Raw genomic sequence first — 25,399 nt, 5'->3', positions numbered from 1 at the left:
CGGTGGATTTACATATGTTCACAAAACCAATAAAATGGGCCTATCTTCTGTTTGGGCTAAAGCCCAGATCCGTACTTGGCCCGAGTCCAAAGAGAGGAAAACAATGTGAACTCGGGAAGCATTCGGTCATGGAGGGATTGTCTTCCCGCTACTGATTCTGGCAATAACAAGTAAAACTCTCACATTCTCTGCTGACAAGTATTTGATCTGAAACTCAAGGAATGGCAGAGACGGAGGAAACGATACCGTTTAAGAATCTCCATAGCAGAGAGTACCAGGGCCACAAGAAGAAGGTCCTCTCTCTCTCTCTCTCTGCAACATTTCTTATGCAGTCTCAACCTCCACAAACTCTTGCTCTCCATTTTCTGTATGCTAAAATTTTATGTTTCATTGTGAAAAGGTGCATTCGGTAGCTTGGAACTGCACGGGCACGAAGCTCGCGTCGGGTTCTGTAGATCAAACCGCTAGGGTTTGGCACATTGAGCCCCACGGACATGTAAGCTCAGCTCCTCTAATAAATTCATTCTTATTAATTTATGTAATTATTGTTATTTCAAACATGGTGAAGTACATTATGTTGTTTATATATATATATATATATATATATATATATATGTATGTATATATGTTACAGGGAAAGGTTAAAGATATTGAATTGAAGGGGCACACGGATAGTGTGGATCAGCTGTGTTGGGACCCCAAGCATGCTGATCTGATTGCCACTGCCTCCGGAGACAAGACCGTCCGTCTATGGGATTCTCGTAGTAAGTCATTGCTCTTTCAGTTATTATTATTATTATTATTATTATTATTGGGTACAAAGATATGAATTTGATGCTATGTGTAAGACTGTATATGGGTACTGTAGGTGGAAAATGTGCGCAGCAAGCGGAACTTAGCGGGGAGAACATTAACATCACCTATAAACCTGATGGCACGCACATTGCGGTTGGCAATAGGGTGTGTTTACTTGTGCATACCATTTAATGTACGCTATGAGTTTGTGAATTTTCTGGCTGTTCATTTATTGAAATTTGAGTAGTGAGTATCATTAGCTATGTATTGGTGTTCCATTGTGTGGCCATTTGCAGTAGCACAAGAGGATATTTGTTGTTCTTATGCTTTTTTCCCCTTAAATGTAGGATGATGAACTAACAATTTTGGATGTTCGGAAATTTAAGCCAATTCACAAGCGAAAGTTCAATTATGAGGTAATTTTCAAAACAGGTGCTTTTAGTTTCCCCCTGTCTATTGCATGTTCTGTATGAGGCTTAGCTTCATAGTACTAGGCTTTTGGGAAAAAAAAAATACTTTGAAGCTCTACCTTCAGAAGTCGTTCAATTCTTCTGTAGAATAACCAAATGGAACTTTAGAAATTGACCTTAAGAGCGAATGCATGTAGAAAACAAATGACAACATGGGTTATTAGCATATTGGATGTTAATTTATCTCTCTTCTGTTCTCTCTTTCTCTTAAAGTTCATAAACCATTTGCTATATCCTTTTGTTGGTCAGGTGTGATATCAGAAAGGAATTAGTTTGATTCCTACTCCAAATTGAAATATGTTTAGTGACTTGCCCATATTGGAGCGTAAAATGATAAAATCTATCAACAATATTTTTTTTTTAAATGAACATCATCGCTTCTTAATTTTTGTAAATTTTTGTAGGAAAATTAGATCCTTTACTATATATCCCAATAATTATGTACTTTAAAGTTTTTTTGTCAGTAGATTCCACTAATTAGTCGTATGATAGATGCACAGTTGTGAAAACATGTGTAACTTATTTGTTTTTGCCTAATCCTTACACATAAATGCTTCATCCTAATCCAAGGGATGCCCCTAAGTCTTGTTTATATTATGTGTTTCCCTACCTCAGATGCTTATTGAGTAGTCTTCTTCTTGTCCAGGTTAATGAAATTGCTTGGAGCACAAGAAGTGATATTTTCTTTTTGACAACTGGAAATGGTGAAAACAAATTTTTCTGCAAGCAATTTCTCTTCTTTCTATCTGCTGGAATGGATATTTTATTGTTCATTCCTCTGATCAGGTACTGTTGAAGTACTAGCATACCCATCTCTTCGACTAGTGGACACTCTCATGGCTCATACAGCTGGGTGCTACTGCATTGCAATTGACCCACTGGGAAGGTGTGTGCTACAAAGTTGTATTATTTCTTCATTTATCAAATAAAGAAAAACTCTGTTTGATCTCATTTGGGCTATTGACTTGCTATAATAGTTGGAACTGCCTATATATAAGCTGCATGTCAACTATCTTGAATACTGTCACATTAAGACCTACTTTTAACTCTGCCATATACTCTCTGTAATGTTCTTTGTACCACGACAGATATTTTGCTGTTGGGAGCGCCGATTCCTTGGTCAGCCTGTGGGATATCTCAGAGATGCTCTGTGTGCGAACGTTTACAAAACTTGAGTGAGTCCTACCCTGGGTTCCCTATCATTTAATGAATTGTGTGACTTCTGCAGTTTATGGCCATTGTGAACTTTCTTTTTTCTTAGTTTGTGTGTAACCTTTAATCATCTGCATCCCTAATCCTGGAAAGACCTCTTTTTGTACTTTCCTTAGATCGCCAGTGAGGACATTAAGCTTCAACCACACTGGAGAGTATCTTGCTTCTGCCAGTGAAGACTTGTTCATTGATATAGTAAGTATACTATGTGGCTTACTCTGGCAGTTTTCTCTTCAAGAAGTAATTCTCCCTAATGCGAGAAAGTCCTGACTATGAGGGCCGCAACCTGTCATCATACCTGGCTAGCTTAGATTTTACTCTGTTTTTTTTTTAAATGTAGCTAAGTCATTCATATGAATTCAATATCTTTCTTTACACCTATGTTAAAGAGTAATAATGATATTGCTGCTGTATTAAACAGTCAAATGTTCAAACTGGGCGGACAGTGCATCAAATTCCATGTAGGGCTGCCATGAATAGTGTTGAATGGAATCCTAAAGGCAATCTACTTGCATACGCTGGGGATGACAAGAACAAATACCAGACTGATGAAGGTATTGAATTGCTGCTGCTTGTTCCACAAAGCACTCATCAACACAAACAAACTCAACTGATGCATGTTTTTTGTTTATCTTATATATTGCAGGTGTTTTTAGGATATTTGGCTTTAAAAGTGCGTCCTGAATGTCCAAGTGCCATGTTGGGCAATGTAGGAAGAGAGCTTGTTATCTTCTTCAGGTGTCCACTGCCCCCTCTTCACATTGTCCTTCTCACAACATGGAATCCGACCCATCTCTCTATCTCTTTCTCTAAATCTTTTATAAGTAAAAAAAGGCTAGTGAATAATATTGGGAAATTAGCTAGACTGATGTTGAGAGTATCACTGGAAGTAATTAACTAAGCAGTAATTGTGTAGTTGTAGTAGTAGTAGTAGTAGTAGTAGTAGTGCCTGATAATGATCAGTAGCTAGCTAAGCTAATAATAGGCTAATAGGCTAATGGGTATGAAGGTTCTTGTTTGATTTGGGTAATTGAGGGTTGCTAAAAATAAAGAGATGAAAACATTTTCTTGGGTAGTTTAATTGTAATATGTGAGAGTGCAGAGTGTGCAGGTTAATTAGCTATACCTATTCTATTGTTTATATAAGGGATGATTTGCAAGTGCACGGGCAAGGTGGAGAAAAGCCATCAAAGGCACATGATTTTATTAAAGAATTCAACGCCATTGAGCATGTGAGACTTGGGCCAGTAGCGCATCCACAAGACACTTGGTCAACCCTCTCTCGCTCCCTCTCGTGTAAGTTGACTGCAGCCTCTGCCTCCATCATCATCATCATCGTACATGCGTTTGGGTGTATGCAATGTTGTTGGTTGGCTTTCTGCTCTGCTCACACAAAAGAACCAACTTACAGAATTAGTGAAGGGCCACAAGTTGCAAAGTTAAGGTTGTTGCACATGCGGCTCACACACATTTATCTTGATCATGTTGCATACAAGTAGAACCAATGCATGCACCATCACCATGTGGGATATGGCTGTCCCTCTGGGATGCCCAATCATATTGTACTGATCTTAAATTCTTAATATGTTGGTGCTACCATGCTATGGTATATATGTCTTCATGTATGGATAGGCAAAAGCAATATCCCCAAGTGCTTGGAACGCCTGTCTCCCCTGAATGCTCCCATTTTCTGCAACTTATAAACAGTTCTTTGAAAAGCAGAACAACTGGATTATCCAACATAATTTGGAAAAATGTTTTTACTCATTGAACAAAATGATTGTATTAATTTCCATTAAGTGGGGCCATTTGTTTTCTCAAGTTCCTATTGAAAATAGTATTGAAGTTCAGGATTCTGCTCATCTTATCATAATTTTCACAAGCCATTAGCATTACTTCTTCCAATGAAACATAGTCGAGAGAGGCCTGTAGGTTGGGGAAAAGAAGCTGGAAAAATGAAAGCTCCTTTTGCAAAGCCGCCTCCAATAAAAGAGTAGGCAATAACTGAAAGCCATTCCACGTTATGGAAATCTGGTATTTGTGACACTACAATCTGGATGAGTCCAAATAGCACCATATTCACATGAAGCCTAAATAAATAGAATCCAAGTAAAAGTTAATCTCAACCATTAATAAAAATACAAAAAGAGGCATAGCCTCAAAATTACCAATACACAACATACTATGGTGTAAATTGTAAATAATTGAGTAAATTAATGGCTGAGAAATCAGCGTTGAATATAATAAATAATTACATGTACAAAGAAGGCACAGAAGGCAGCAACAATGTATTTGAGAAAGTTAATGGCTGAGAAATGAGCATGGAATAATAAATAATTACATTTACAGAGAGAGCACACAAGTAGTGTCCCCTTGATCTGGCTGAAGTAGTAGAGTAGATATGCGAACAGATTAAAAGTTGTCACTTGCTGAGGTGTCCTCTCAGCAGGCAATGGAATTCAGAGGTGGTGAAGGACAATTCCAAAAGGGAGTGTTCAAATGAGTCTGGCTAGCGATCGGACCAAAGATGCTTCATCCCCTCTATAGATCCAAGAAAAGGTTGATTTTACAGAAGCAAAAGAGATACCATGACAGATATCTGGTACTAGCAGACTTTTCCAGTGTTGCAGAAACTGAATGTAGGAAGAAACACAATGCTTTTGCAATTTGCAACATGGGTTTTCTTGGGTTTCTCTACTTTTTATTGAATGACTTGTTTCCAGCTACAGATCTCTCTTCATTCAATGCTTCCATTTTCTGTTGCCACATCTTTCAAGCTTACACAGCCTGCAGATCAGAGTAAAATGCATCAAACCACAAATGAAGCTGAAGCATACACAAAGCACATACTGATACTTGAACAGAGTATTCATACCTTGACAACACATTGACATGGACAAGTAAACTCCCCAAGCTCAGAAGCCGCAGAGCATCAATTTGGAGGCCGGAAACACCAAACCTGCAAAGCAAACAAGGCAGATGGTAATCAAATTCTGAGAGCACCAAGTCACTGGCTTCCATTTGATTTCCACACTGGAGCTCTTCATCCTCTTCCCACTCTGTGGCTCCTTTGACAAATCAAAACTAGCCCCCTTCATCCTCAGCTCCTGAATACACCTCGTCAGCGCTCTGTTGTCGCTCTTCTCCCTGTGCAACTGGTTCCAAACCTTCCAATACCTCCAAAGATTCACCTGCACCAAAAACACAAACACAATCGAGGTGGACACAGATAGAATGCTCGGAATCCACCATTTTTTACAGGTGGTTTCATGCTCTTCGGAGTTAACCGAAGATGTGAACAAGAGGGTCATGAAGAACCCATGAAAGATTAAGAAGAAACAACAGAGTTGAAAGATCTCGCGACGGATTGAGTCCATTCGGGTCTCTTTCCGAGCAATGCGCCTGCCAAAAAGGTCTTCTTCTCTTCGCCAGAGCTTGAGAAGAAGGAGATGGCCGGGAGACTCAGATATTTCCATTAGTGGGTGGTGTTGGATTGCTGAAATTATGTTCATGGCAGACGAGAGCTTCTGTTGGTGCTCTTCGTCTACTGGGATTTCAACAATGTGGGCATCTTTCATTTCAGCCATTGACAACAACAAAAAGTAGAGAACAAGTAAGAGAAATGAGAGAAATGAGAGAGAGAGAGAGAGAGAGAGAGAGAGAGAGAGAGAGAGAGAGAGAGAGAGAGAGAGTTGAGAATTAGGAATCAGAGAGCTTTGAGAATTAGCAGTGAGAGAGCGCAAGTAAGTAACAGTAGTGATTAGTTATCGATTGCTTTTTGTGAAGGAAATGGAGGGACTTTCTGGTATTTATGTTTGATGAAAATAGCCTGAGACTGAGGGGCTTCGCTGGCAACGGTTACTTTTCTCCGAACGGTCGGATTCGCCGGTCATTTATTTTAGCATTTCCATTTTCCAACGGTCACATTTTCAGTCACCCATGGGCCTAGATTGTAATTTAAGGCTGAGTTTACAAGCCCATATAATTGATCCACCTAAAACATCCAGTTCTGTAGGCCCGTTGGATTAGAATTTAATTCCTTAAGCCGCAATAAGATATTTTTATATCATACATTCATACATCATGTTGGTGTCAAATTGTCACTATAAAATTTGAGTGAACCTTTGATGCTTGTACTGTTACTGTTTCCATAAAATCATCTGTACATATTAACCAATTGTATATTATGTATAGATCACATATTATTCTCAAAACGTTTAAAATTTCTTAAATTTTGAATTCTCTACCGATTGATATGTGACACATTACTACTTCAAATACCTTTGTTCTATCAGCAACCATTTGCTTTATTTTTTTTCATTTAAAACTACTCAAAACTCAAAAACTAAAATTTAAGCAATAAATGACTTAAAAATTAAGGATTTGAAAAAAATGAAACAATATTTACACTTGTCGATCAAAATGCGTTTTGCATATGTACTCAAATTTTATTTAAATATGAAGAGACTAATTATAATAATCGCTAATAATTTAGATATATAACGAATCATATATAAGTTTGGTAATATGAGCACTAAATATTATGATTCATTTTTGCTTACTATGTAAGCATTACCATCATGTTGGATAGATGACATATGTCATATGACCATTTTTTTGTGATACGTATCACTCATACACCATAGTGATAATGATCACTACCATCTTTTTGTACTGAGCAAAAATAGACCCATAAATATTATACACATAGAATTGGTAGTTTGTATGAAGCAAGTTTCTTGTAGGAGGGACAAACGTTAACGTCATTGGCTTACACGTGTATGCAATTTGGCCAGTTTCTTTTGGTAAATGGGCCATTGAGTCTATTGAGAATTTAGATACTATGTTTGTTTGTAATGAATCGGTCAATATCAACCACAAAAAAGAGCTCAAATCCATTGTTGATAGTCAACCAATAAACCTTTTGCGAGAAAGAGAAAAAAAAAATGAGAATTGAGATGACCTTTATGGGTTTAACTTAACTCCTAAATGCATTTGTTCTATGGACTTATCCTTCAAAATGGGCCGTCTAGTATGTCTCAATGACGAATTGGGGCATAAAATCTCCCAAATCAGATTGTCTATTCCTTTTATGGGCCGTGAATATTCCTTATGTATATATATTTTTTGACAATCATGTGCCGTTGAAATTTTAACGAATATATGCAACCAGATCAAAATATATATATATTTAAATGCTCTAAGATTAAATATTTATTAAGTTAATACAAAATTGATCACTCTTTTGAGTCTACTATATGATATAATCTCATAATTCGAATCGTTTATTTTTAAGGTCACACTTTAAAGAGCATTTTTATAAAAAATCTTTAAAAACAAAAGTCATTAACCATTGAATTTTCATAAAAATCATTTATATGCTTTTATTAAAAATAATAGTTGTTTATTTATTTATCATAGTTAGATAATGACTTTTGATTTGGATAATTGTTTGTTACGATGATATTTAAAATATAGTTTAAAAAATAGACGGTTTAATTTATGAAATTAGCTATTTAAAATGATGATTAATTATGTATTAACTTGCGAACCAATTAACTCAAACAATTAACTCAAGCTCTCTAATATATATATATATATATATATTATATTGGTTGTCATGATGATTTCATTTAACAAAGAAAAATGTGAGGGCTTTTGTTTCTTGTTGGAAATGATCCGGGTTGAGTTTGAAAAAATACAAAACAAAACAAGAGATAGAACGCTAGGACGATGTGATTGTATACAACGTATGATCACATCGTTGTACGATACAACTTGTTGGAGATAAATAAATAGGAAGTACATAAAATCACTTCAGAAATAAAAATTAAGAGAAATTTAAAATTTTTTTTGTTTTTGTTTGAAAGGAAAATGTTTTTTGTTTTTATGCTAACAATTCTCATTCCTATCTTTATTCTTTAATCTTTACTACCTCTATTTTAATTCAAAAAAATTATCAAAGAATCTTAAACTAAATATATAGCTATTTTTAATTGTGAGATATCGCATACCACTGTAAAATCGTTAATAACGTTCACTGCTAATAAAATATAACAAATGTAAATTAGAACGTTACATTAGCTATTTTTTAATATTATTTTGATAGTAAAACTATAAATAAAATCTAAATAATAACGTTACATTTAGCTACTTTTGAATTTAAAAAATAATATAACTTTTACAGGAAACTGAAGGGTTATTAATGTGCCACCACCATTTAGAAGAAGAAGAAAGTCAATAAAGTAAACAAACCAGTCGTTGCCGGTTGTCGGTCACCCCTCTCCTCCTACACGAAGGAAAATCCCAATCTGTTTCTTTCTCAACTTTCTTGTTCAGAAAGAAAGGCTGAAGCCAAAGTCTCCGAATGCTATAACCATAAATACCAAAACAGACTCTCGCTGCTGTGTCTCTCAAGTCATCACTTCCTTACTTTCTCAATCGGATCACAATTCACGAAGAAAATCCCTGTAAAAGTAGTAGTACTATGCATCTTTACAATGCTTGGCTTCCACCGCCGGTGGCCGAGGAGTCCAAGAAAGAGAGAGACTCCTTCACTTGGGTCGTCTCCTCCGTCAAGAACTCGTATCGACCCGATGATCCTGAATCCGTTTATTCCACTCTCAAATGGGTCTCCGTTATCGACCTGTATGTTCCCAATTTGCTACCTTTCTCTATTTTAATTCAATATATATGATTTATTTGTGCTAAAGTTTGCTTATTGATAATGGGTTTTGTTATTATGTGATTGAAATCACTTGTATAGTTTATATTCATGATTTAATAACAGTTAAACTCGATAAGCAATGATGGGTTATGAAATTCAAGTACAAAAGTGTTACTGTATTTAGCCATGTTGAAGTTAGTTATACGTTGATTCTTTTTTATAAGAAAGTTATATACTTGCTATACCAGTTTCATTAAGGCAAAAAGTGAAGTAGCTTTGGAAGATGTGACTGCTCTGATTGAATTGGGATTGGAATTGTTTCATGTTTCGCAAAATAAGCTTTATGCCCAGGTAATACTTTGTATATCTGATTTTATTTTATTTATTTTAGGCACATGCTTGCTGTCATTATTTCTTGTTTCTTCAATGTGGGTTCCATTTGTCTTTATTAGGTTAGATGGGGAAATATCCTAGTCAGATTACTCAATAAGTATCGGAAGAAGTTGTCTTTGAAGGTAAAATGGCGGCCTTTGTTTGATACTCTGATCCATACACATTTCACTAGGTGAGTCTTATATTGCCTTTTTTAATACATAGTTTTACTAATTTACTACTGGTTCTTAATTCATACCTTGGTACTCTGAAAAAGATTTGAGAGATGAAAAAGGGACAAATTTAGGAACACTGTGGTCATGACTCATTATGAATGCCTAGGTTTTTGCTCTTGAATGTTGTTAAAAAATGGTATAGAATAAAAATGTTTTTCAATTATGAAGCCAATGATTTCAAGGAAGAGTAAAAAAAATTATAACAGATTAAACTTCAAATGTGTACTTATGCATCGTGTTTAACCTAAAAACTGTCTTTATTGTTGCTGCATAGTTCTTGCCATTGTTTCTCTTGAGATATTTGATTAATAATTACCAGTGTGCCATGTAACCTACTTACAATTGGGATGGCATTTTAGTATTTTACACACATACTGTGTTTCGAGAACTTGACATGTTGGTAAATTTTACAGGAATACAGGTCCAGAAGGATGGAGATTGAGACAACGACATTTTGGGGCAACTACCTCTCTTGTTCGGTCCTGTCGGAAATTCTTCCCACCAGGTTCTGCCTTTGAGATATGGTCTGAGTTTAGGTAAGTACTTTGAAGCCTTTTCCCCTTGATTTTGTTATGAGATGCATATTTTTGACTGTTTGTTACTGAAATTGATATTTTACCATGTCATGAGGAGTAAAGTACTGTTCCACATGCTCCAAGTCACATTTGTGTAAATTTATTTTTCAGTTTCTCTTTGGTCGACCTTTCCTAATTATCACACACAAACATTATATTATTTTCTTCTTTACATAGATAGGCACACACACACACATGTTAAAATAGAATCATAAGCTAGGTGATAACAGTTGAACTCTTAGTTGTTCCACTCGCTCTCTCAATGCTGTTGCCTTTTATCTAATGAAACAAACGTGCAGATCTTTATTGGAAAATCCATGGCATAATTCATCCTTTGAGGGATCTGGGTTTGTAAGACTGTTTCTTCCTACAAATTTGGACAACCAGGAATTCTTTTCGCAGTAAGGATCACATTATCTCTCCACTTTTATTCTTTATGGTTTTTGACATGACTGGTTGTGACATGTCACCTTGTATTCTTGTATTGTAGTGATTGGATTAAAGAGTTTATGCACCTATGGGACTCGATACCGAATTGCCAATTCTGGAACAGTCAATGGACAGCAGTTATAGCTCGTGTTGTAAAGAACTATAACTTTATTGATTGGGAGTGCTACTTGCCCACACTTTTCACTAGATACTTAAATATGTTTGAGGTGAGTGAATGAGCCCTTCGAGAAAGCTTGAATTTGTTTAGAGTTAGGTTACATGCATTTTGCTTGATATTTGAGTCATGTCATTGAATATAGTTTCTAAAGCTTGTCATTAAAGCAGCATTACATGTTCACTTATTTGCAATTTACTACCACATATGTAATTGTACTCTAACTTGGCTTGTAATGATAGTAAAGATTGTACTGGACATAATAAAATTTCATGTTTTTATCCTGCATATTTTAAGGTTCCTGTGGCAAATGGAAGTGGATCATATCCCTTTTCTGTGGATGTTCCGAGAAACACGAGGTTCTTGTTCTCCAATAGAACCGTTACCCCAGCAAAGGCCATCGCAAAGTCAATAGTAAGATTGATATGCCATTGCATACATTTTTCCGTGTTAATGAATTGGTGCATGTATAAATGTTTCCTAAGGTAGTACAATGAGATATATTATAACTGGAACTGCAGGTCTATCTGTTAAAACCTGGTAGCTCAGCACAGGAGCACTTTGAAAAATTGGTCAACCTCTTAGAACAGTTTGTATACTCAAATACTTCTAATACTCCTTTTCCCCCCCTCTTATATTGTTCAATAGCATGTGGGTTGTTCTTTACTGGTGTTTATTTTTGTAGATACTACCATCCTTCTAATGGTGGTCGCTGGACTTACTCATTAGAACGTTTTTTGCTCCATTTGGTAATTTCATTCCAGAAACGCCTACACCATGAACAACTGTAAGAATCTGTTTGCTTGATTTTGCATCTGTTCTGTATATGCTTTAGTCTATTCTGTTCTCTTTCCACTAAATTACTCTTATTGCAGGAACATAGATAACAACAGTCAGGCTGAACGGTATCTAGGAAGATCGGAAAGGAAGTTTTTTGTTAATGTGGTGCTGAAGTTAATTGATCGCGGTCAATATAGCAAGAATGAACATCTTTCTGAGACAGTTGCTGCGGCAACTTCAATTTTATCTTTTGTGGAACCTTCTCTGGTCCTTCCTTTTGTTGCAACTCGCTTCCATATGGCCTTGGAGACGGTTAGTTTATTCTAGACTACTGAATACGAACAATATTTCGTTTACCTTTGGTTCTGTTTGTTCAGATTGGAAAATAGATTTCTTAGGGAAATTTCTGCAGGAAAAGTTTTATTTGGAATTTATTTTTCTGCTGTTTGGTAAATTTTAGGAAAACTCTTTCTAGAAAATGTTTTTCTTGATTGTGTTTTATCTTTTGTGGAACCTTTTCTGGTCCTTCCTTTTGTTGCAACTCGCTTCCATATGGCCTTGGAGATGGTTAGTTTATTCTAGAACTACTGAATACGAACAATATGTCGTTTACCTTAGGTTCTGTTTGTTCAGATTGGAAAATAGAATTTTTAGGGAAATTTCTGCAGGAAAAGTTTTATTTGGAATTCATTTTTCTGCTGTTTGGTAAATTTTAGGAAAACTCTTTCTAGAAAATGTTTTTCTTGATTGTGTTTTATCCAAGGCTTCAACTCAACATAGGCTTGGAAAAGTTTTTCTGATGAAGACAATTTTTGCCAGCAAAATTTGTAATAAGGCAAACTTTTCATTGGAAAAGTCTTCATGGGATGATAATCATGATAATTAGTGAAAATTTTTCCAGGTGGAAGCTAATTCAGAAGAATTAATGAAATTTTTTTCTATGAAAACTATTTTCTGTTGAAAGACATGTAACCTTAAAAACTTCACCTGTTTGTTCCCAGAAGTGCATCCAATTGATAGGATAACAGGCAATGTTTTCTCCTGTAGCGGTGTGTTTTTCATTAAATTAACTTCTCCTTTACCAACTTGTGTCTAGTCAGATGACTGCCACCCACCAGTTGCAAGTTGCTGTGATGTCGGTAGCATTTGTTGGGCGTTCACTGTTCCTCACATCCCTATCAGATTCTGCAGTAAAACCAGTTGATCCTGGTAGTGGTGATGAGTTCATTGATCTTCTGATGGTTTCACTATCCAATGCTTTACTTGGTATGGATGCGAACGATCCTCCCAAAACCTTGGCAACAATGCAATTAATTGGTTCTATATTTTCCAATGTAAGCACAAAATTCCCTAACAAACACTGATAATATGCCTGTAGGTCGTGCAGATATACTTATACTAATTCACTTATTTTCACAGATGTCTTCATTGGATGATAATATTGATGAGTTATCAGTAATGCCAATGATTCGATTTTCTGAATGGTTAGATGAGTTCTTATGTCGCGTATTTTCCTTACTTCTACACTTGGAGCCAAGCAGTGTTACGTAAGTAATGCCATTCAGTTCTCCATTTTTTCACTTATATTTGTGTTATTGAACAGTTAATTTAGCTATATAGGTTATACATTCTATGAATTTTTCATTTTTTTTCAACTTATTTGTAGTCAGAGTAATTGGTTACTGGTGCTGCAGGAATGAAGGTCTACATGCATCAGCAACATCAGGAACTTTTCTTGTTGAAGATGGTCCTTACTACTATTGCATGCTTGAAATCTTGTTTGGGAGACTCTCAAGATCTCTCTATAATCAGGTTTTTCAGTTGTTGACTTCAAATACTCAAATCTGTTTTAATGAATAAACTTTTCAGCATGGGATTGCTGTAAACTTTTCCTTACTGGCAGGCTTTGAAGAAGATCTCCAAGTTTGTCAAGACAAATATTCTTCCTGGGGCAATTGCAGAGGTTGGCCTGCTTTGTTGTGCATGTGTTCATTCAAACCCAGAAGAGGCAGTTACTCAACTTGTTGAGCCAATTTTATTGTCTGTTATATCCTCTTTAGAAGGAACACCAACTACAGGATTTGGGGGTAGAGGAATATGCAATGCTTCAGTTTCACACAAGGTATTTCTCTTGTGAATGGTGTTGACCATTTGCTTCTATACTCCTAGATATTTATTTTGAATTTAAATAATTTTCTTTTCAGGCTAAACCGACAATTTCTCCAGCTCTGGAAACAGCAATTGATTATCAGTTAAAAATATTATCAGTTGCCATAAGTTATGGAGGTCCTGCACTTCTGCGTTACAAGGATCACTTCATAGAGGCTATCATGTCTGCTTTTGAGTCTCCATCTTGGAAGGTCTTATATTTTAATGACTATGTTCCCTCATGATCAACAGTTATTTCCTAAAAATTGGTTTCTGCGTGCAATGCTCACTGAAGTTGTTCAATGGTCCAAATGATTCTTTGGCAGGTCAATGGAGCTGGTGATCATCTTCTTCGGTCCCTCCTTGGAAGCTTGGTTCTTTATTATCCTGTTGATCAGTACCAGTATGTTATCTCTTCTTGCTAGCTACATAATCATGTGTATAATATATATTTGAATTCTGTCTGCCAAAGTTGAAAAGTAAAATTTTTGTTTCTTAGGTGCATTTTACGTCACCCGAATGCTACTGCATTAGAAGAATGGATCAGCACAAAAGATTATTCAGATGATAAACCATTGGTGGGTCCAAAGTGGCATATCCCAAGTGTTGAAGAAGTTAAATTTGCAAATGAACTTTTGGACCTTCATTTCCGGTCGGCTTTGGATGATCTATTGAGAATATGTCAAACTAAAATCCATTCTGATCCAGGTAATATTTTTTTCTGGTACTTATCCCCTTATCCTGGACAGATGTAGTAATGAAGGAATATCTTATTATCAGGAGATACATGCCAACTGAGTAAGAAGAGTAATGATAACTATTACTTATTCAGAACAGCATCTTCATATTGATTTCAGTTTATCAGATAACCTAATAGTGATCATATTCATATGAGACCACAGATGTGCGCATGCACACACACTTGTATGTATGCACTTTTATGTATGTATGGAAATAAAGTTATCTTGTCTGACAGTACATGTAATTTTTTGACCCAGGAGATGAGAAAGAGCACTTGAAAGTGACTCTTTTGCGTATAGATTCTTCATTGCAAGGTGTTTTGACTTGCTTGCCTGACTTCACCCCATCCTCCAGGAACGGGACTGTTGAGCATCCAAATGATGCCTCTTTCCTAATAGCTGGAGCGACAGGTTCAAGTGTTGGCAGCACTAAATTACGGGAAAAAGCTGCTGAAGTTATACATGCAGCCTGCAAGTAATGTTTACATTTGAATGTCCCTGTGGTGTCATTTATTTCATCCGTTTGGGTCTGAATTACTGAATCCTTTTGATCTTTGTGTTGTGCAGATACTTACTAGAGAAAAATTCAGATGACAGCATCCTGTTGATACTCATTATTCGTATTATGGATGCTTTAGGAAACTATGGTAATGGACATTTGACTCGAGACAAATACCCCCATCCTCACCCCCTTTCAGGATATTTTCTGTCTCACATTAGTTTTTTACCTCATGCAGGAAGTTTAGAATATGATGAGTGGTCAAATCACAGACAGGCATGGAAATTGGAATCTGCTGCTATTATAGAACCTTCAATAAATTTTATTGCTTCAGCTCAATCCAAAGGGAAGAGAAGGTGAGAGTTTATTTCTGGATATTACTATTAAAAAAAAATTCCAGGTCTTCTTTTATCACATCAACTATGCATATGTATCTTAGCATTTGAACCCTGATTATGTTCTTCTGTACCAGGCCACGGTGGGCCCTTATTGACAAGGCATTCATGCACAATACTTGGAGATCATCACAATCATCCTATCATATATTTCGTACTAATGTGAATTTTGGTCCACCAGACCATGTGAATCTTTTGGTGGATGATCTTCTAAATCTCGCTTTGCATAGCTATGAAACTGTTCGTGTGTGAGTCTCTTATTTTCTTGACCCTACTTTATAATCAAACCATAGCAGAAATACTGTACTCAATTTAGTTGCAGTAATGTGACTGTAGTTGCACACATGCAAATGTACATTATAATTTTGGTAATCCATATAATGATAGCATTGCAGCCTACCATGTCTGCTTGGTATCTGATATGGACTCAACATATAGCAACAACTCAAAAAAGATTGATATGCCGTTGATCTAATTACATGTTAACACTGTATGCAACCCCCAGTACCTGAATGATGCTACAGAGAACTCTGTGATGAGGAAGAAGCAATTTAATTAGTATTTTCATGTTCTATAGGAAGTTTTGTGATATCAGTTGGAGTTGGCTTGTGTCCAGTCGAATAATATGAGATCTCTTCCTGACAGTTTTTTTAACAGTTTATTACATATGTTGTTGATGATTAAGCCTTTTTGTCTTGGTTTCTGATAGGTCTTGTCTTGTCATCTGACTTATTTCCTTAGTAGGTGTGCCTGCAATCCTAAAATATTTGGTTAAAATTAGCACTGATGCACGATCTATTTAATTATTTGTAGCATAAAAATATTTCCTTGAATGAAAATCAATGAGCTGTAGACGTTTTGGTGGCAGAGTAATGACAGATTTCCTCTAAAATAGGAGAACTTGTTTTCTATATTTTTTTGTTTCTTCCCCTAGTGTCCACTTACGTCGACCTCAAATTTTTTATCATCGATCTCTTTGCAAGTGGAGAATTAGTCTTCCTTTTTCTTTTTCTCCATTTGTTATGTTATTTGGCCACTTATTTCAAGTTAGTACATATTATCTATTACCTTTCACTTTTGCTCTATGACACTGGTTTTTTTGATTGAATGATGCACAGTGGTGTCTAATGTCTGCAATTTTTTTTACCAAATCTGATTTAAATTTCCGACATGGTGTCCAGACTTGCTGGTAAATATCTTTTAAAGATGATAAAAAGATGGCCATCTATGATTTCAAAGTGTGTTCTCTCTCTAACGGAGAACTTACGGAACCCCAAGTCACCAGAAAATGCGGTGCTAGGTTCTTGCGCAGTCCTTGCCACTCAAACAGTTCTCAAGCATTTGACAATGGTAGTCATTCAACACAAACTGATCACAACTCTTTATGAAAAAATCGAATTTTCTGATATATTCTGTGTCATTCCAGGACCCAAAATCATTCTCTTCATTTATCCTTGGAATTCTTTCAAGGTAATGTTAATTTTCATACATGTAGCGATATCTGTAGTGTGTTTGGTTTAACATTGATGAATCTTGAAGTTACATAGACTGAATTTCGATCTGCCTTTCTCCTGCTTGAAGCTCTCATCATGAATCACTGAAAACCCAGAAAGCAATCAATGAGGTAACTCCAAAGATGATAACCATGATATAGAGCCTTTTGTTGTGATTTTCTTGTTGTCTAAAGTAATCTTTGTGCTAGCAGCTTTTTGTCAAATACAACATTCACTTTGCTGGAGTATCTAGAAGCATTTTCAGGACATTAGACAATCATATAGATGCACCAGATTTTTCAGATTTGGTTTCTCAGATCAGTTCTATGAGTTTTGATTCTACTGGTTTGCATTGGAGGTAAGTAACTAAAATATCTTGAACTTTGTTGGCTCTTTCCCATATTGTTTTTAACTTTCTGGTGTGTCCCTTGAACTCCAAAACTGAGATAAAAAAGTGGTTGATGTTTCCCTTTGATGCGAACATAGTTAACTTTGAAGAGAAATGCGAACATAGTTAACTTTGAAGAGAAATTTACATCTCTAGAAGCTTTAAATGCCTAGACTCTTAAACTCATAAAGTAATGGGTTAAATTTTTTCTTTTGTATTTGGCAGGTACAATCTGATGGCTAATAGGGTTCTACTGCTTTTGGCTATGGCATCTAGGAACGACCCACATTCCTCCTCAAAAATTTTGAGTGAAACTGCTGGTTGGTTCATGTTTTTGTTGACTCATGGATTGCCCCTCTACTTTTCAACGCTAATCTTGTTTGTTAAGTACAACTGTTTTAGTACAAATCTAAATTTTTCAGATGATGTGCTTTTTCAGGTCACTTCTTAAAGAATTTAAAAAGTCAGCTTCCTCAAACAAGAATACTTGCAATCTCAGCTCTAAATACGCTATTAAAAGAATCACCTTATAAACTGTCAGCTGAAAACCAGGCTTCCCCATCTGGGAATTTACAAGGAAGTAGAAAATCATCCCTTGAAGGTGAATTAACTCAAATATTTCAGGAAGAGGGATTTTTCAGTGAGACTTTGAACAGTCTTTCAAATGTTCATATAATTACTGATACTGAAAGCACATCTTCTAGAGGGAATCATGGGACTTCTTTTCAGAGCCTAGCAGACAAATCGATCACCCTTTTTTATTTTGATTTTACCGCTTCATGGCCACGTACTCCTACTTGGATCTCTTTATTAGGAAGTGAGACCTTTTACTCAAACTTTGCGAGAATTTTCAAGCGGCTAATACAAGAATGTGGCATGCCTGTTCTATTGGAACTTAAAAGTTCATTGGAGGAGTTTGCAAATGCCAAGGAGAGGTCTAAGCAGTGTGTTGCTGCTGAAGCATTCGCTGGCATATTGCATTCAGATGTTAATGGTCTCTTAGTAGCATGGGATAACTGGATGGTGGTCCAGTTGCAGAATATCATTCTATCACAATCAGTAGAATCTATACCTGAGTGGGCAGCCTGTATACGTTATGCAGTTACTGGGAAAGGGAAACATGGAACAAGAGTTCCTCTTTTGAGACAACCGGTACTGGATTGTTTGGCCACACCTTTACCTCGAACAGTAACTACCACTGTTGTTGCCAAGCGCTATGCTTTCCTTTCAGCTGCGCTTATTGAATTATCTCCCCAGAAAATGCCATTATCTGAAGTACAGCTCCATTATAGACTTTTGGAGGAGTTGCTTGGTAACATGTGCCATTCATCTGCCCAAGTAAGTGTCTCTTGTAATCTGTTTCACTCTGTGAATGTGTTGTCTTCTGCTATTTGTTCATTTATTTTAAGAATAATCTGCAATGGGATGAAAAAGATATTAGCAGAACTCTAAACGGTGCTTTAAAAAAAAATGGTTAGGATGGTTATACTTTAAAAGACTGAAAACAATCTCTTATTTTTAATTATTAAATCTCTCGTTTTATTTATTAGATATATGAGTAAGGGATTTTGACATTGGGATGAAGATTGAGAGAGTAATAGAGTGCCAGTATAGGAGGTGTCTATATACCATGTTATTCTTCCACCTATGTTTTTGCAAAGTGATCTCTCTTGTGTAGTTGTGTGCCTTTGTTCTGTTAATAATTATTGTTTCTGATCTTGTATTACAATATTATAACTTGAGGGAAAGTAACAATCTTCATTTTGTGTCTCTATCCCTGTTTTTCATTAACCTTGTTTTCATTAAGTTTTGACGAATATTTTGTGCGAGACAGGTAAGAGAAGCTATAGGTGTTACGCTTTCTGTGTTGTGCTCTAATATCCGGCTTTATGAATCATTTGATCATGATCATTCACACGAGATGGAAAGCATGGATGTTGGCAGCCAATCTGATGCGAGAAGATGGGTTCTCTTTCTAAAAGAGCGAGCATCTGAAGTGGTAATGAATATTCAGAATACTGCCCAGTCTGACAGTTTGGAGACCCCAACAAATATTAGTCCTGAAAATGGGCATTCAAGTGGCGATTCACAAGATGATGTCAAATGGATGGAAACGGTACTAATTTATAGAAGTGTGCTCAATAGTATCTTCTTATCCATATAAAATATTTAACCGATCAATTTATATATTTCATTTTTTGTGAAGCTTTTCCACTTTGTCATCTCATCTTTGAAGTCTGGGCGATCTTCACATCTGCTGGATGTAATTGTGGGACTTCTTTATCCTGTGATATCCTTGCAGGTATGTGAAGTAAAAGCTTGATTCTGTTAGTTGTGCTTCTCTGGTTGTTGAGGTCATTTTCATTATGCAATTCCCTAGATATTTTTCCTCTTCCTTCTGTGTGGGTCCTTGTTGGTTAATCTTGAGTGACTAATAGGGGATAGTTTATCATCATGTTGGTGATAATGTATTGGAAGCTTTTCTTGCTGAATCAGGAGAAGATGAAAGAGTTTCATAGCACCAATTGTATTGCTTTTGTAATGTACAATTCAGGATCTGAGGACTTGCTCTACATTTTGAACAAGAGCTAGCTGTTAATTGACTCATCTAACATTCTCTATTGTTGGCTGTTCCACTTTTCTTATCAAAGCCCTGACTCTATTAGTACATCCCTGGGCATGGGGAGCCACTGAGTTTAATATTTTTCTCTTAGTGCTCATTTCAATTTTCCTTTTTATAAGAAACAAAGATTTCATTGAAAAAGTTAAAAAGAGATTTGAAATTGTAACAATCTACTGGATTGTTCTATTGTAAAGGTGCAAATTGGTTGGACATCAGATCTTTATATCTGAGTGATGTTGCTGGTTTTTTGAAGGAAACTTCAAGTAAAGATTTGTCAACCTTGGCCAAGGCATCTTTTGAATTGCTAAAATGGAGGGCGTTCTGGGGACCTCACCTCCAGGAGGCTGTATCTGTGATTCTTTCTTCTGCCAATGATTCTAATTGGCGAACTAGATCTGCAACACTGACATATCTGCGAACTTTTATGTTCAGGTATGATACTTATTTTGCATCTCATCCTTTTTGTTATGAGCCTCTAATTTAAGTCCTGTCCCATTTTCTCTTTACCTTGGTCATTACTTTAGGGATGTCAAAATTCAAATCAAATTCTGCTTTAGTCATTTGATTTTCTCTGTGCAAACTTCTAAAGCAGAATTTGACAAGATATAAGTCATATATAACAATGTTTTGGTCCAAATCAACTTAAGTCCTGTACCCCTTTTCTCTGTGCCTTATATGATAATTGTCATATATAACAATGCTTTGGTCCACCCTTTATTTGTTTGCACCTGATGTTGATTCTGGCATGCAGATAAGAAAGTTTTCTTAGTATTTGTTAATTTTTTTAAACAGGCACACTTTCATTCTCTCAAGTGCGGAGAAACAAAAAATTTGGAGAACTGTTGAAAAACTACTTATAGACAACCAAGTTGAGGTAAGTTTCCGGTTCAGGTGAATTATATAATTATTTATTTGTTGACTAAAAATTTACTTTCCTTGGAACGTTATCTATTTATAACGTTGATGTATAGACTCATCTTAATGTTCTAAAGCCTTTGACCTGTGAGGTAGAGAACACCTGAATTCAAGTGTTTCTCAAGGATGGTCCTTAAACGGTGCTGCACAGATCTATTGGGAGTTGTAGATTTTGTTATATTTTATACTTCCAATTTATGTCTCAGGTAAGAGAACATGCTGCAGCAGTTTTAGCAGGCCTAATGAAGGGTGGGGATGAAGATCTAGCTAAGGACTTTCGTGATAGAGCTTACACGGAAGCTACTGTTCTTCAGAGGAAGAGAAAGCGAAGGTATTTCCCTTGCTTTTGAAAGATTCTTGGTCTTAGTTATTTGTTGTACTTTCGTAAAAAGGATTATAATCTGTACATTTACGCATGCTACACATTCATGTGTTCATTTTTGGAATCTGCTTGTCTCGCATCAAGTTGCGTTAATTTCATGGAAAAAACTGAACCTCATTGTAAGGTAGAAAAATGATTCAGAGAATAATAAATTGTGGTTGGAATGGATGCAACCGCCAGTTTTGAAATACCGTAACTCAATCCTTATTTATTGCATTATGAATTTTGTGGATGATTATAAAAAATTTGGATGTACAAATTGTCTGATCTTCTCATTTCTAAGTTGTACGGATATGCTTGATTCACACAATATTTCAGGCTTATGATTGACATATGGAATACATGCATGTGCACATTAAGTATATAATATCATCATTATTGGATGTGCATAATGCTGCTTTCATGCCTACACTTGGCAATAATTATGGTCTTTTATGTGTATTTATATTTATAAATATGCATCTCATATGCATTTAACACTTTTTTTATTATTCCTAGACTCCTAGTAGATGTTACCTATTTACTTCTCTAATATATACTCTGATAATTTATGAATGCAGAAATTTGAGCTCAAGCCAATCAATAGCCTCCATTCATGGTGCTGTACTTGCTTTGGTAGCTTCTGTGCTATCAGCCCCATATGATATGCCCAGGTCTGTCATGTTCAATATTAGCAACTGCTCTTACTATGTCTTCGCACAGTTACTCTAACAATCACAGTAATACACCGAATTTCGGCAGCATTAAGTATGACAGCTCCAATGTATTTAAGAACGCTGCCCCTTTCTCCTTTTATCTTTTTGTTTAAGTTGAAGTTAAAGAATTTAACATAATAAATGTCATAATTATTTTGAAATAAGGGTTACATTTTTTCATTTTAAAATGAAGCGTGAAATTCTAAGAGCCAACTAGTTTGTGAAATTTAATTACTCATAAAAGCAGGTTATTTACCCCACAAAAAGTAGTTTAATTTCTTGTGAAAACTTGAAATTTTGAGTACTCATGTGTGAATCTGCTTTTCCTGAAATTGGATAGACTCTGAAATAAGTATTATCGAACAGGGCCCTGAACACACATTGCACCTGACATGCTTACCTTAATCAGTAGAGAAGAGTTAAAAAGTCTCATTAAACAACGACCTTATTTAAGTGGGTCCCCCCACCACTAATTTCCACCTCTTTGTAGGCAAGGCTACCATTATTTTTTCTCCAAAACTTAATTTGTGTGCCTGATGTTTTATTTATTGATTGGATTTTAAGTTTCATGAGTATGAATTTACACTTGGTCTTCCCTCCCCTCAATTTATCAAGTGTTTTTTTTTCTTCTTTCTTTATATTCTTTTTTGTATCAAATGTTTATGTCATTATCAATTTTCATTGTTCTCAGTTGGTTGCCCGAGCATGTTACTCTACTTGCTCGTTTTAGTGGAGAGCCGTCACCGGTGAAATCTACAGTTACGAAGGCAGTTGCAGAGTTTCGACGTACCCATGCTGATACATGGAATATTCAGAAAGACTCATTTACTGAAGAGCAACTTGAGGTGTGTGTGTTGCCCAAACTAGACCTTATATTGTATCTTTTTTTGGGGGGGGGGGGGGGGGGGTGGTGGTGGTTCTGTATCTATTCATTAGTTCTAGACTTCTTGTTTTCTAACTTTTTTCTTTAATTGACGTATGCAGGTTCTGGCTGATACATCTTCTTCATCTTCATATTTTGCTTGATTCATTATTGTAGAGAGAAGATATAGATGTAGCACAATTGATTGAAACTCAGCAATAAATTGCTTTTTTTTATATATATTATTTCTTGTACCATAATTTATATAATGAGCTTTATTTACATTATCATTTTTTCACCGCCATAAGAAATTTATTTTTTTCTATCTTCCTCACTTGTTGTATAACTTATATTAGACTATTGGGTTCATTAGATCATCAGATGATAAATCCCACAAGATGCTATCCGAGTTGAATATGTTGGATCCATTTCTCAGCTCTTTTCCACCCTCGGACTCCTCTCCATTTTCTTCCTCAAGTTTGTCATGCAGCTGGCCCTGCTGGTCTGCTGCGGTGCACGTGCTTCCAGTACACATGCTCTGGCTCCACGGCGATCCATTCCCTTCATTCCCAAAAGTTGACGGGGCATACTGAAATCCCGACATGGGCAAGGGGAAAGCACTGCAGGTCCCGGTAAAGTTTGCGGATGTTGCTCCATTAGGCTCCCAAGGTTTGTGTGAAGGTAACATGTCTGGTTCTTGCATAGCCCTTGATAGACCGATCTTGATCTTCTCGATGGTGTCGTTTTTTTCTTCCTGCTTACTGTTGATGTAAGTTGCTGCACAGTTCCCTGGTGTTGCATTGGAATGTTGGAGCTGGAAGTCAATGCGCTTCTTTGTAAGGAGGTGTAGCATTTCATCCTTAAAGCAGCCGAGGGCTGCTTCTGCAAGGTGAGCCACCTGTGGCGGTGCCAGTGTGGTTGCAATCTCCGCCATAAGGTGGGAGAAGGGTTTGTGGGTCACAGGGTCTATCCCCATGCCTGAGAGCTTCTTCTTCAGCTTTGTGTTCCAGTGATTCTTCACATCGTTGTCAGTGCGACCGGGCAGTTGTGCTGCGATTAACGACCATCTGAGATATTTATGGGGACATGATTAGTATAAGCATAGCACTTGAGATATACAAAATATGGGTACAGATTCACATTAGTGTTATGAATCTATTTTTATTTAACACCTCACTAAAATGGCTGTACCCATATCTTATTTTGACCTCACTAGAATGACCTTCACAAGATATGTGCAGTGGTGAATTTGTTAAGAGGTGATAATTGTGTACCGGTTGCCAACAACAGAGTGGAGCTTGACAATGGTTTGCTCTTCTGCGTCTGAGAATTGGCCGTGCTTGAGGTCCGGCCGAAGGTAGTTGGTCCAACGTAGCCTGCAGCTCTTCCCACATCTTTGTAGACCTTGTAAATCAAATCAACAACAGAACAAAATTTAGAGGAGAGAGAGAGAGAGAGAGAGAGAGAGAAGAAATGATGTAGAACCAATTACCAGCATTCTTGGGGATGAGGCGCCAATTACGAGTGCCATGTTGGGCAATGTAGGAAGAGAGCTTGTTATCTTCTTCAGGTGTCCACTGCCCCCTCTTCACATTGTCCTTCTCACAACATGGAATCCGACCCATCTCTCTCTCTCTCTCTAAATCTTTTATAATATTGGGAAATCAGCTAGACTGAAGTTGAGAGTATTACTGGAAGTAATTAACTAAGCAGTAATTGTATAGTTGTAGTAGTAGTGCCTGATGATGATCAGTAGCTAGCTAAGCTAATAATAGGCTAATGGGTATGAAGGTTTTTGTTTGATTTGGGTAATCGAGGGTTGTTAAAAATAAAGAGATGAAAACATTTTGTTGGGTAGTTTAATTGTAATTTGTGAGAGTGCAGAGTGTGCAGGTTAATTAGCTATACCTATTCTATTGTTTATATAAGGGATGAGTTGCAAGTGCATGGGCAAGGTGGAGAAAAGGCATCAAAGGCGCATGATTTTATTAAAGAATTCAACGCCATTGAGCGTGTGAGACTTGGGCCGGTAGCTCACCCACAAGACACCCGGTCAACCCTCTCTCTCTCTCTCTCTCTCTCTCTCTCTCTCTCTCCCTCTCTTGTAAGTTGACTGCAGCCTCTGCCTCCACCATCATCATCGTACGTGCGTTTGGTTGCATGCATATGTTGTTGGTTGGCTTTCTGCTCTGCTCACACAAAACAACCAACTTACAGAATTAGAGAAGGGCCACAAGGTGCAAAAGTTGATGTTGTTGCACGTGCGCCTCACACACATTTATCTTGATCATGTATTCATGTTGCATATATACAAGTAGAACCAATGCGTGCACCATCACCATGTGGGATGTAGCTGTCTCTCTACTCATCTATATATGTTGGTGTCATGGGTGTATATGGCTTCACGTATTTATTCTTAAGCCTACAAGTGCTTAGCTACCAAGATCTTACCTAAATTAATTAATAATAAACCCACATAATTTTATTATTGAGTTTTTATTATGGATCCGCAGATCTCATGGTTCATGGAAGACAGATATAACTGCAG

At 36.5% G+C, this 25,399-nt stretch overlaps 4 protein-coding genes across 5 annotated transcripts; 2 read left to right on the top strand and 2 right to left on the bottom strand.

The window, feature by feature from the left end:
• The first annotated feature begins 116 nt into the window (after window positions 1-116).
• Window positions 117-4,096, top strand: TEX1 (Transducin/WD40 repeat-like superfamily protein). 2 transcript variants are annotated; one of them, XR_015121937.1, is made up of 12 exons: window positions 117-293; window positions 401-496; window positions 635-764; window positions 869-960; window positions 1,143-1,211; window positions 1,912-1,969; window positions 2,052-2,151; window positions 2,354-2,440; window positions 2,594-2,672; window positions 2,899-3,031; window positions 3,124-3,215; window positions 3,625-4,096. XR_015121937.1 is itself a non-coding variant. In XM_086241904.1 (11 exons), exons 1-11 carry the CDS (start codon window positions 222-224, stop codon window positions 3,159-3,161), a joined length of 954 nt encoding a protein of 317 aa, XP_086098030.1. In that variant the 5' UTR covers window positions 117-221; the 3' UTR covers window positions 3,162-4,096. The 2 variants fall into 2 exon arrangements, 1 of the variants encoding a protein (XP_086098030.1); XM_086241904.1 differs by having other exon boundaries at window positions 3,124-4,096.
• Window positions 4,097-4,760: 664 nt separating this feature from the next.
• Window positions 4,761-6,229, bottom strand: LOC147296168 (RNA polymerase II elongation factor). Its single transcript, XM_086229663.1, has 2 exons — window positions 5,353-6,229; window positions 4,761-5,264 (listed from the first exon to the last, which is right to left on the bottom strand). The coding sequence occupies exon 1, from the start codon at window positions 6,062-6,064 to the stop codon at window positions 5,393-5,395; it is 672 nt and encodes a 223-aa protein (XP_086085789.1). The 5' UTR covers window positions 6,065-6,229; the 3' UTR covers window positions 4,761-5,264; window positions 5,353-5,392.
• Window positions 6,230-8,794: 2,565 nt separating this feature from the next.
• PA200 (proteasome activating protein 200) lies at window positions 8,795-23,149 on the top strand. Its single transcript, XM_086230232.1, has 35 exons — window positions 8,795-9,125; window positions 9,393-9,495; window positions 9,597-9,709; window positions 10,166-10,288; window positions 10,627-10,728; window positions 10,818-10,983; window positions 11,229-11,345; window positions 11,453-11,520; window positions 11,617-11,718; window positions 11,807-12,023; window positions 12,812-13,045; window positions 13,131-13,258; window positions 13,406-13,523; window positions 13,615-13,833; window positions 13,916-14,071; window positions 14,186-14,262; window positions 14,359-14,567; window positions 14,858-15,074; window positions 15,167-15,246; window positions 15,337-15,454; window positions 15,571-15,741; window positions 16,675-16,843; window positions 16,920-16,963; window positions 17,075-17,117; window positions 17,199-17,344; window positions 17,600-17,694; window positions 17,814-18,712; window positions 19,209-19,490; window positions 19,581-19,676; window positions 20,251-20,429; window positions 20,790-20,871; window positions 21,119-21,243; window positions 21,855-21,947; window positions 22,681-22,834; window positions 22,974-23,149. Exons 1-35 carry the CDS (start codon window positions 8,965-8,967, stop codon window positions 23,013-23,015), a joined length of 5,448 nt encoding a protein of 1,815 aa, XP_086086358.1. The 5' UTR covers window positions 8,795-8,964; the 3' UTR covers window positions 23,016-23,149.
• A 53-nt stretch (window positions 23,150-23,202) lies between these two features.
• On the bottom strand, window positions 23,203-25,166 carry MYB80 (myb domain protein 103). Its single transcript, XM_086230233.1, has 3 exons — window positions 24,344-25,166; window positions 24,126-24,255; window positions 23,203-23,918 (listed from the first exon to the last, which is right to left on the bottom strand). Exons 1-3 carry the CDS (start codon window positions 24,474-24,476, stop codon window positions 23,204-23,206), a joined length of 978 nt encoding a protein of 325 aa, XP_086086359.1. The 5' UTR covers window positions 24,477-25,166; the 3' UTR covers window position 23,203.
• Between the last annotated feature and the right edge of the window lie 233 nt (window positions 25,167-25,399).

The sequence above is a fragment of the Dryas octopetala genome, chromosome 1 (genome assembly GCF_963921425.1).
Source record: "Dryas octopetala chromosome 1, drDryOcto1.1, whole genome shotgun sequence".
Taxonomy (NCBI): Eukaryota; Viridiplantae; Streptophyta; class Magnoliopsida; order Rosales; family Rosaceae; genus Dryas; species Dryas octopetala.
Note: the sequence above shows the minus strand (reverse complement) of the source record. Positions and strands in the feature narration are given on the sequence as shown.

Excerpts from the sequence above, each read along its gene's own strand:
- MYB80 (XM_086230233.1), bottom strand. The coding sequence starts at position 24,476 with ATGGGTCGGATTCCATGTTGTGAGAAGGACAATGTGAAGAGGGGGCAG. Across the intron at positions 24,256-24,343 it reads CCTCATCCCCAAGAATGCTG|GTCTACAAAGATGTGGGAAG; the intron begins GTAATTGGTTCT and ends TTGATTTACAAG. Across the intron at positions 23,919-24,125 it reads CACTCTGTTGTTGGCAACCG|ATGGTCGTTAATCGCAGCAC; the intron begins GTACACAATTAT and ends TAAATATCTCAG.
- LOC147296168 (XM_086229663.1), bottom strand. The coding sequence starts at position 6,064 with ATGGCTGAAATGAAAGATGCCCACATTGTTGAAATCCCAGTAGACGAA.
- TEX1 (XM_086241904.1), top strand. The coding sequence starts at position 222 with ATGGCAGAGACGGAGGAAACGATACCGTTTAAGAATCTCCATAGCAGA. Across the intron at positions 961-1,142 it reads ACATTGCGGTTGGCAATAGG|GATGATGAACTAACAATTTT; the intron begins GTGTGTTTACTT and ends CCTTAAATGTAG. Across the intron at positions 2,441-2,593 it reads CGAACGTTTACAAAACTTGA|ATCGCCAGTGAGGACATTAA; the intron begins GTGAGTCCTACC and ends TACTTTCCTTAG.
- PA200 (XM_086230232.1), top strand. The coding sequence starts at position 8,965 with ATGCATCTTTACAATGCTTGGCTTCCACCGCCGGTGGCCGAGGAGTCC. Across the intron at positions 9,496-9,596 it reads AAAATAAGCTTTATGCCCAG|GTTAGATGGGGAAATATCCT; the intron begins GTAATACTTTGT and ends TGTCTTTATTAG. Across the intron at positions 14,263-14,358 it reads TATCCTGTTGATCAGTACCA|GTGCATTTTACGTCACCCGA; the intron begins GTATGTTATCTC and ends TTTGTTTCTTAG.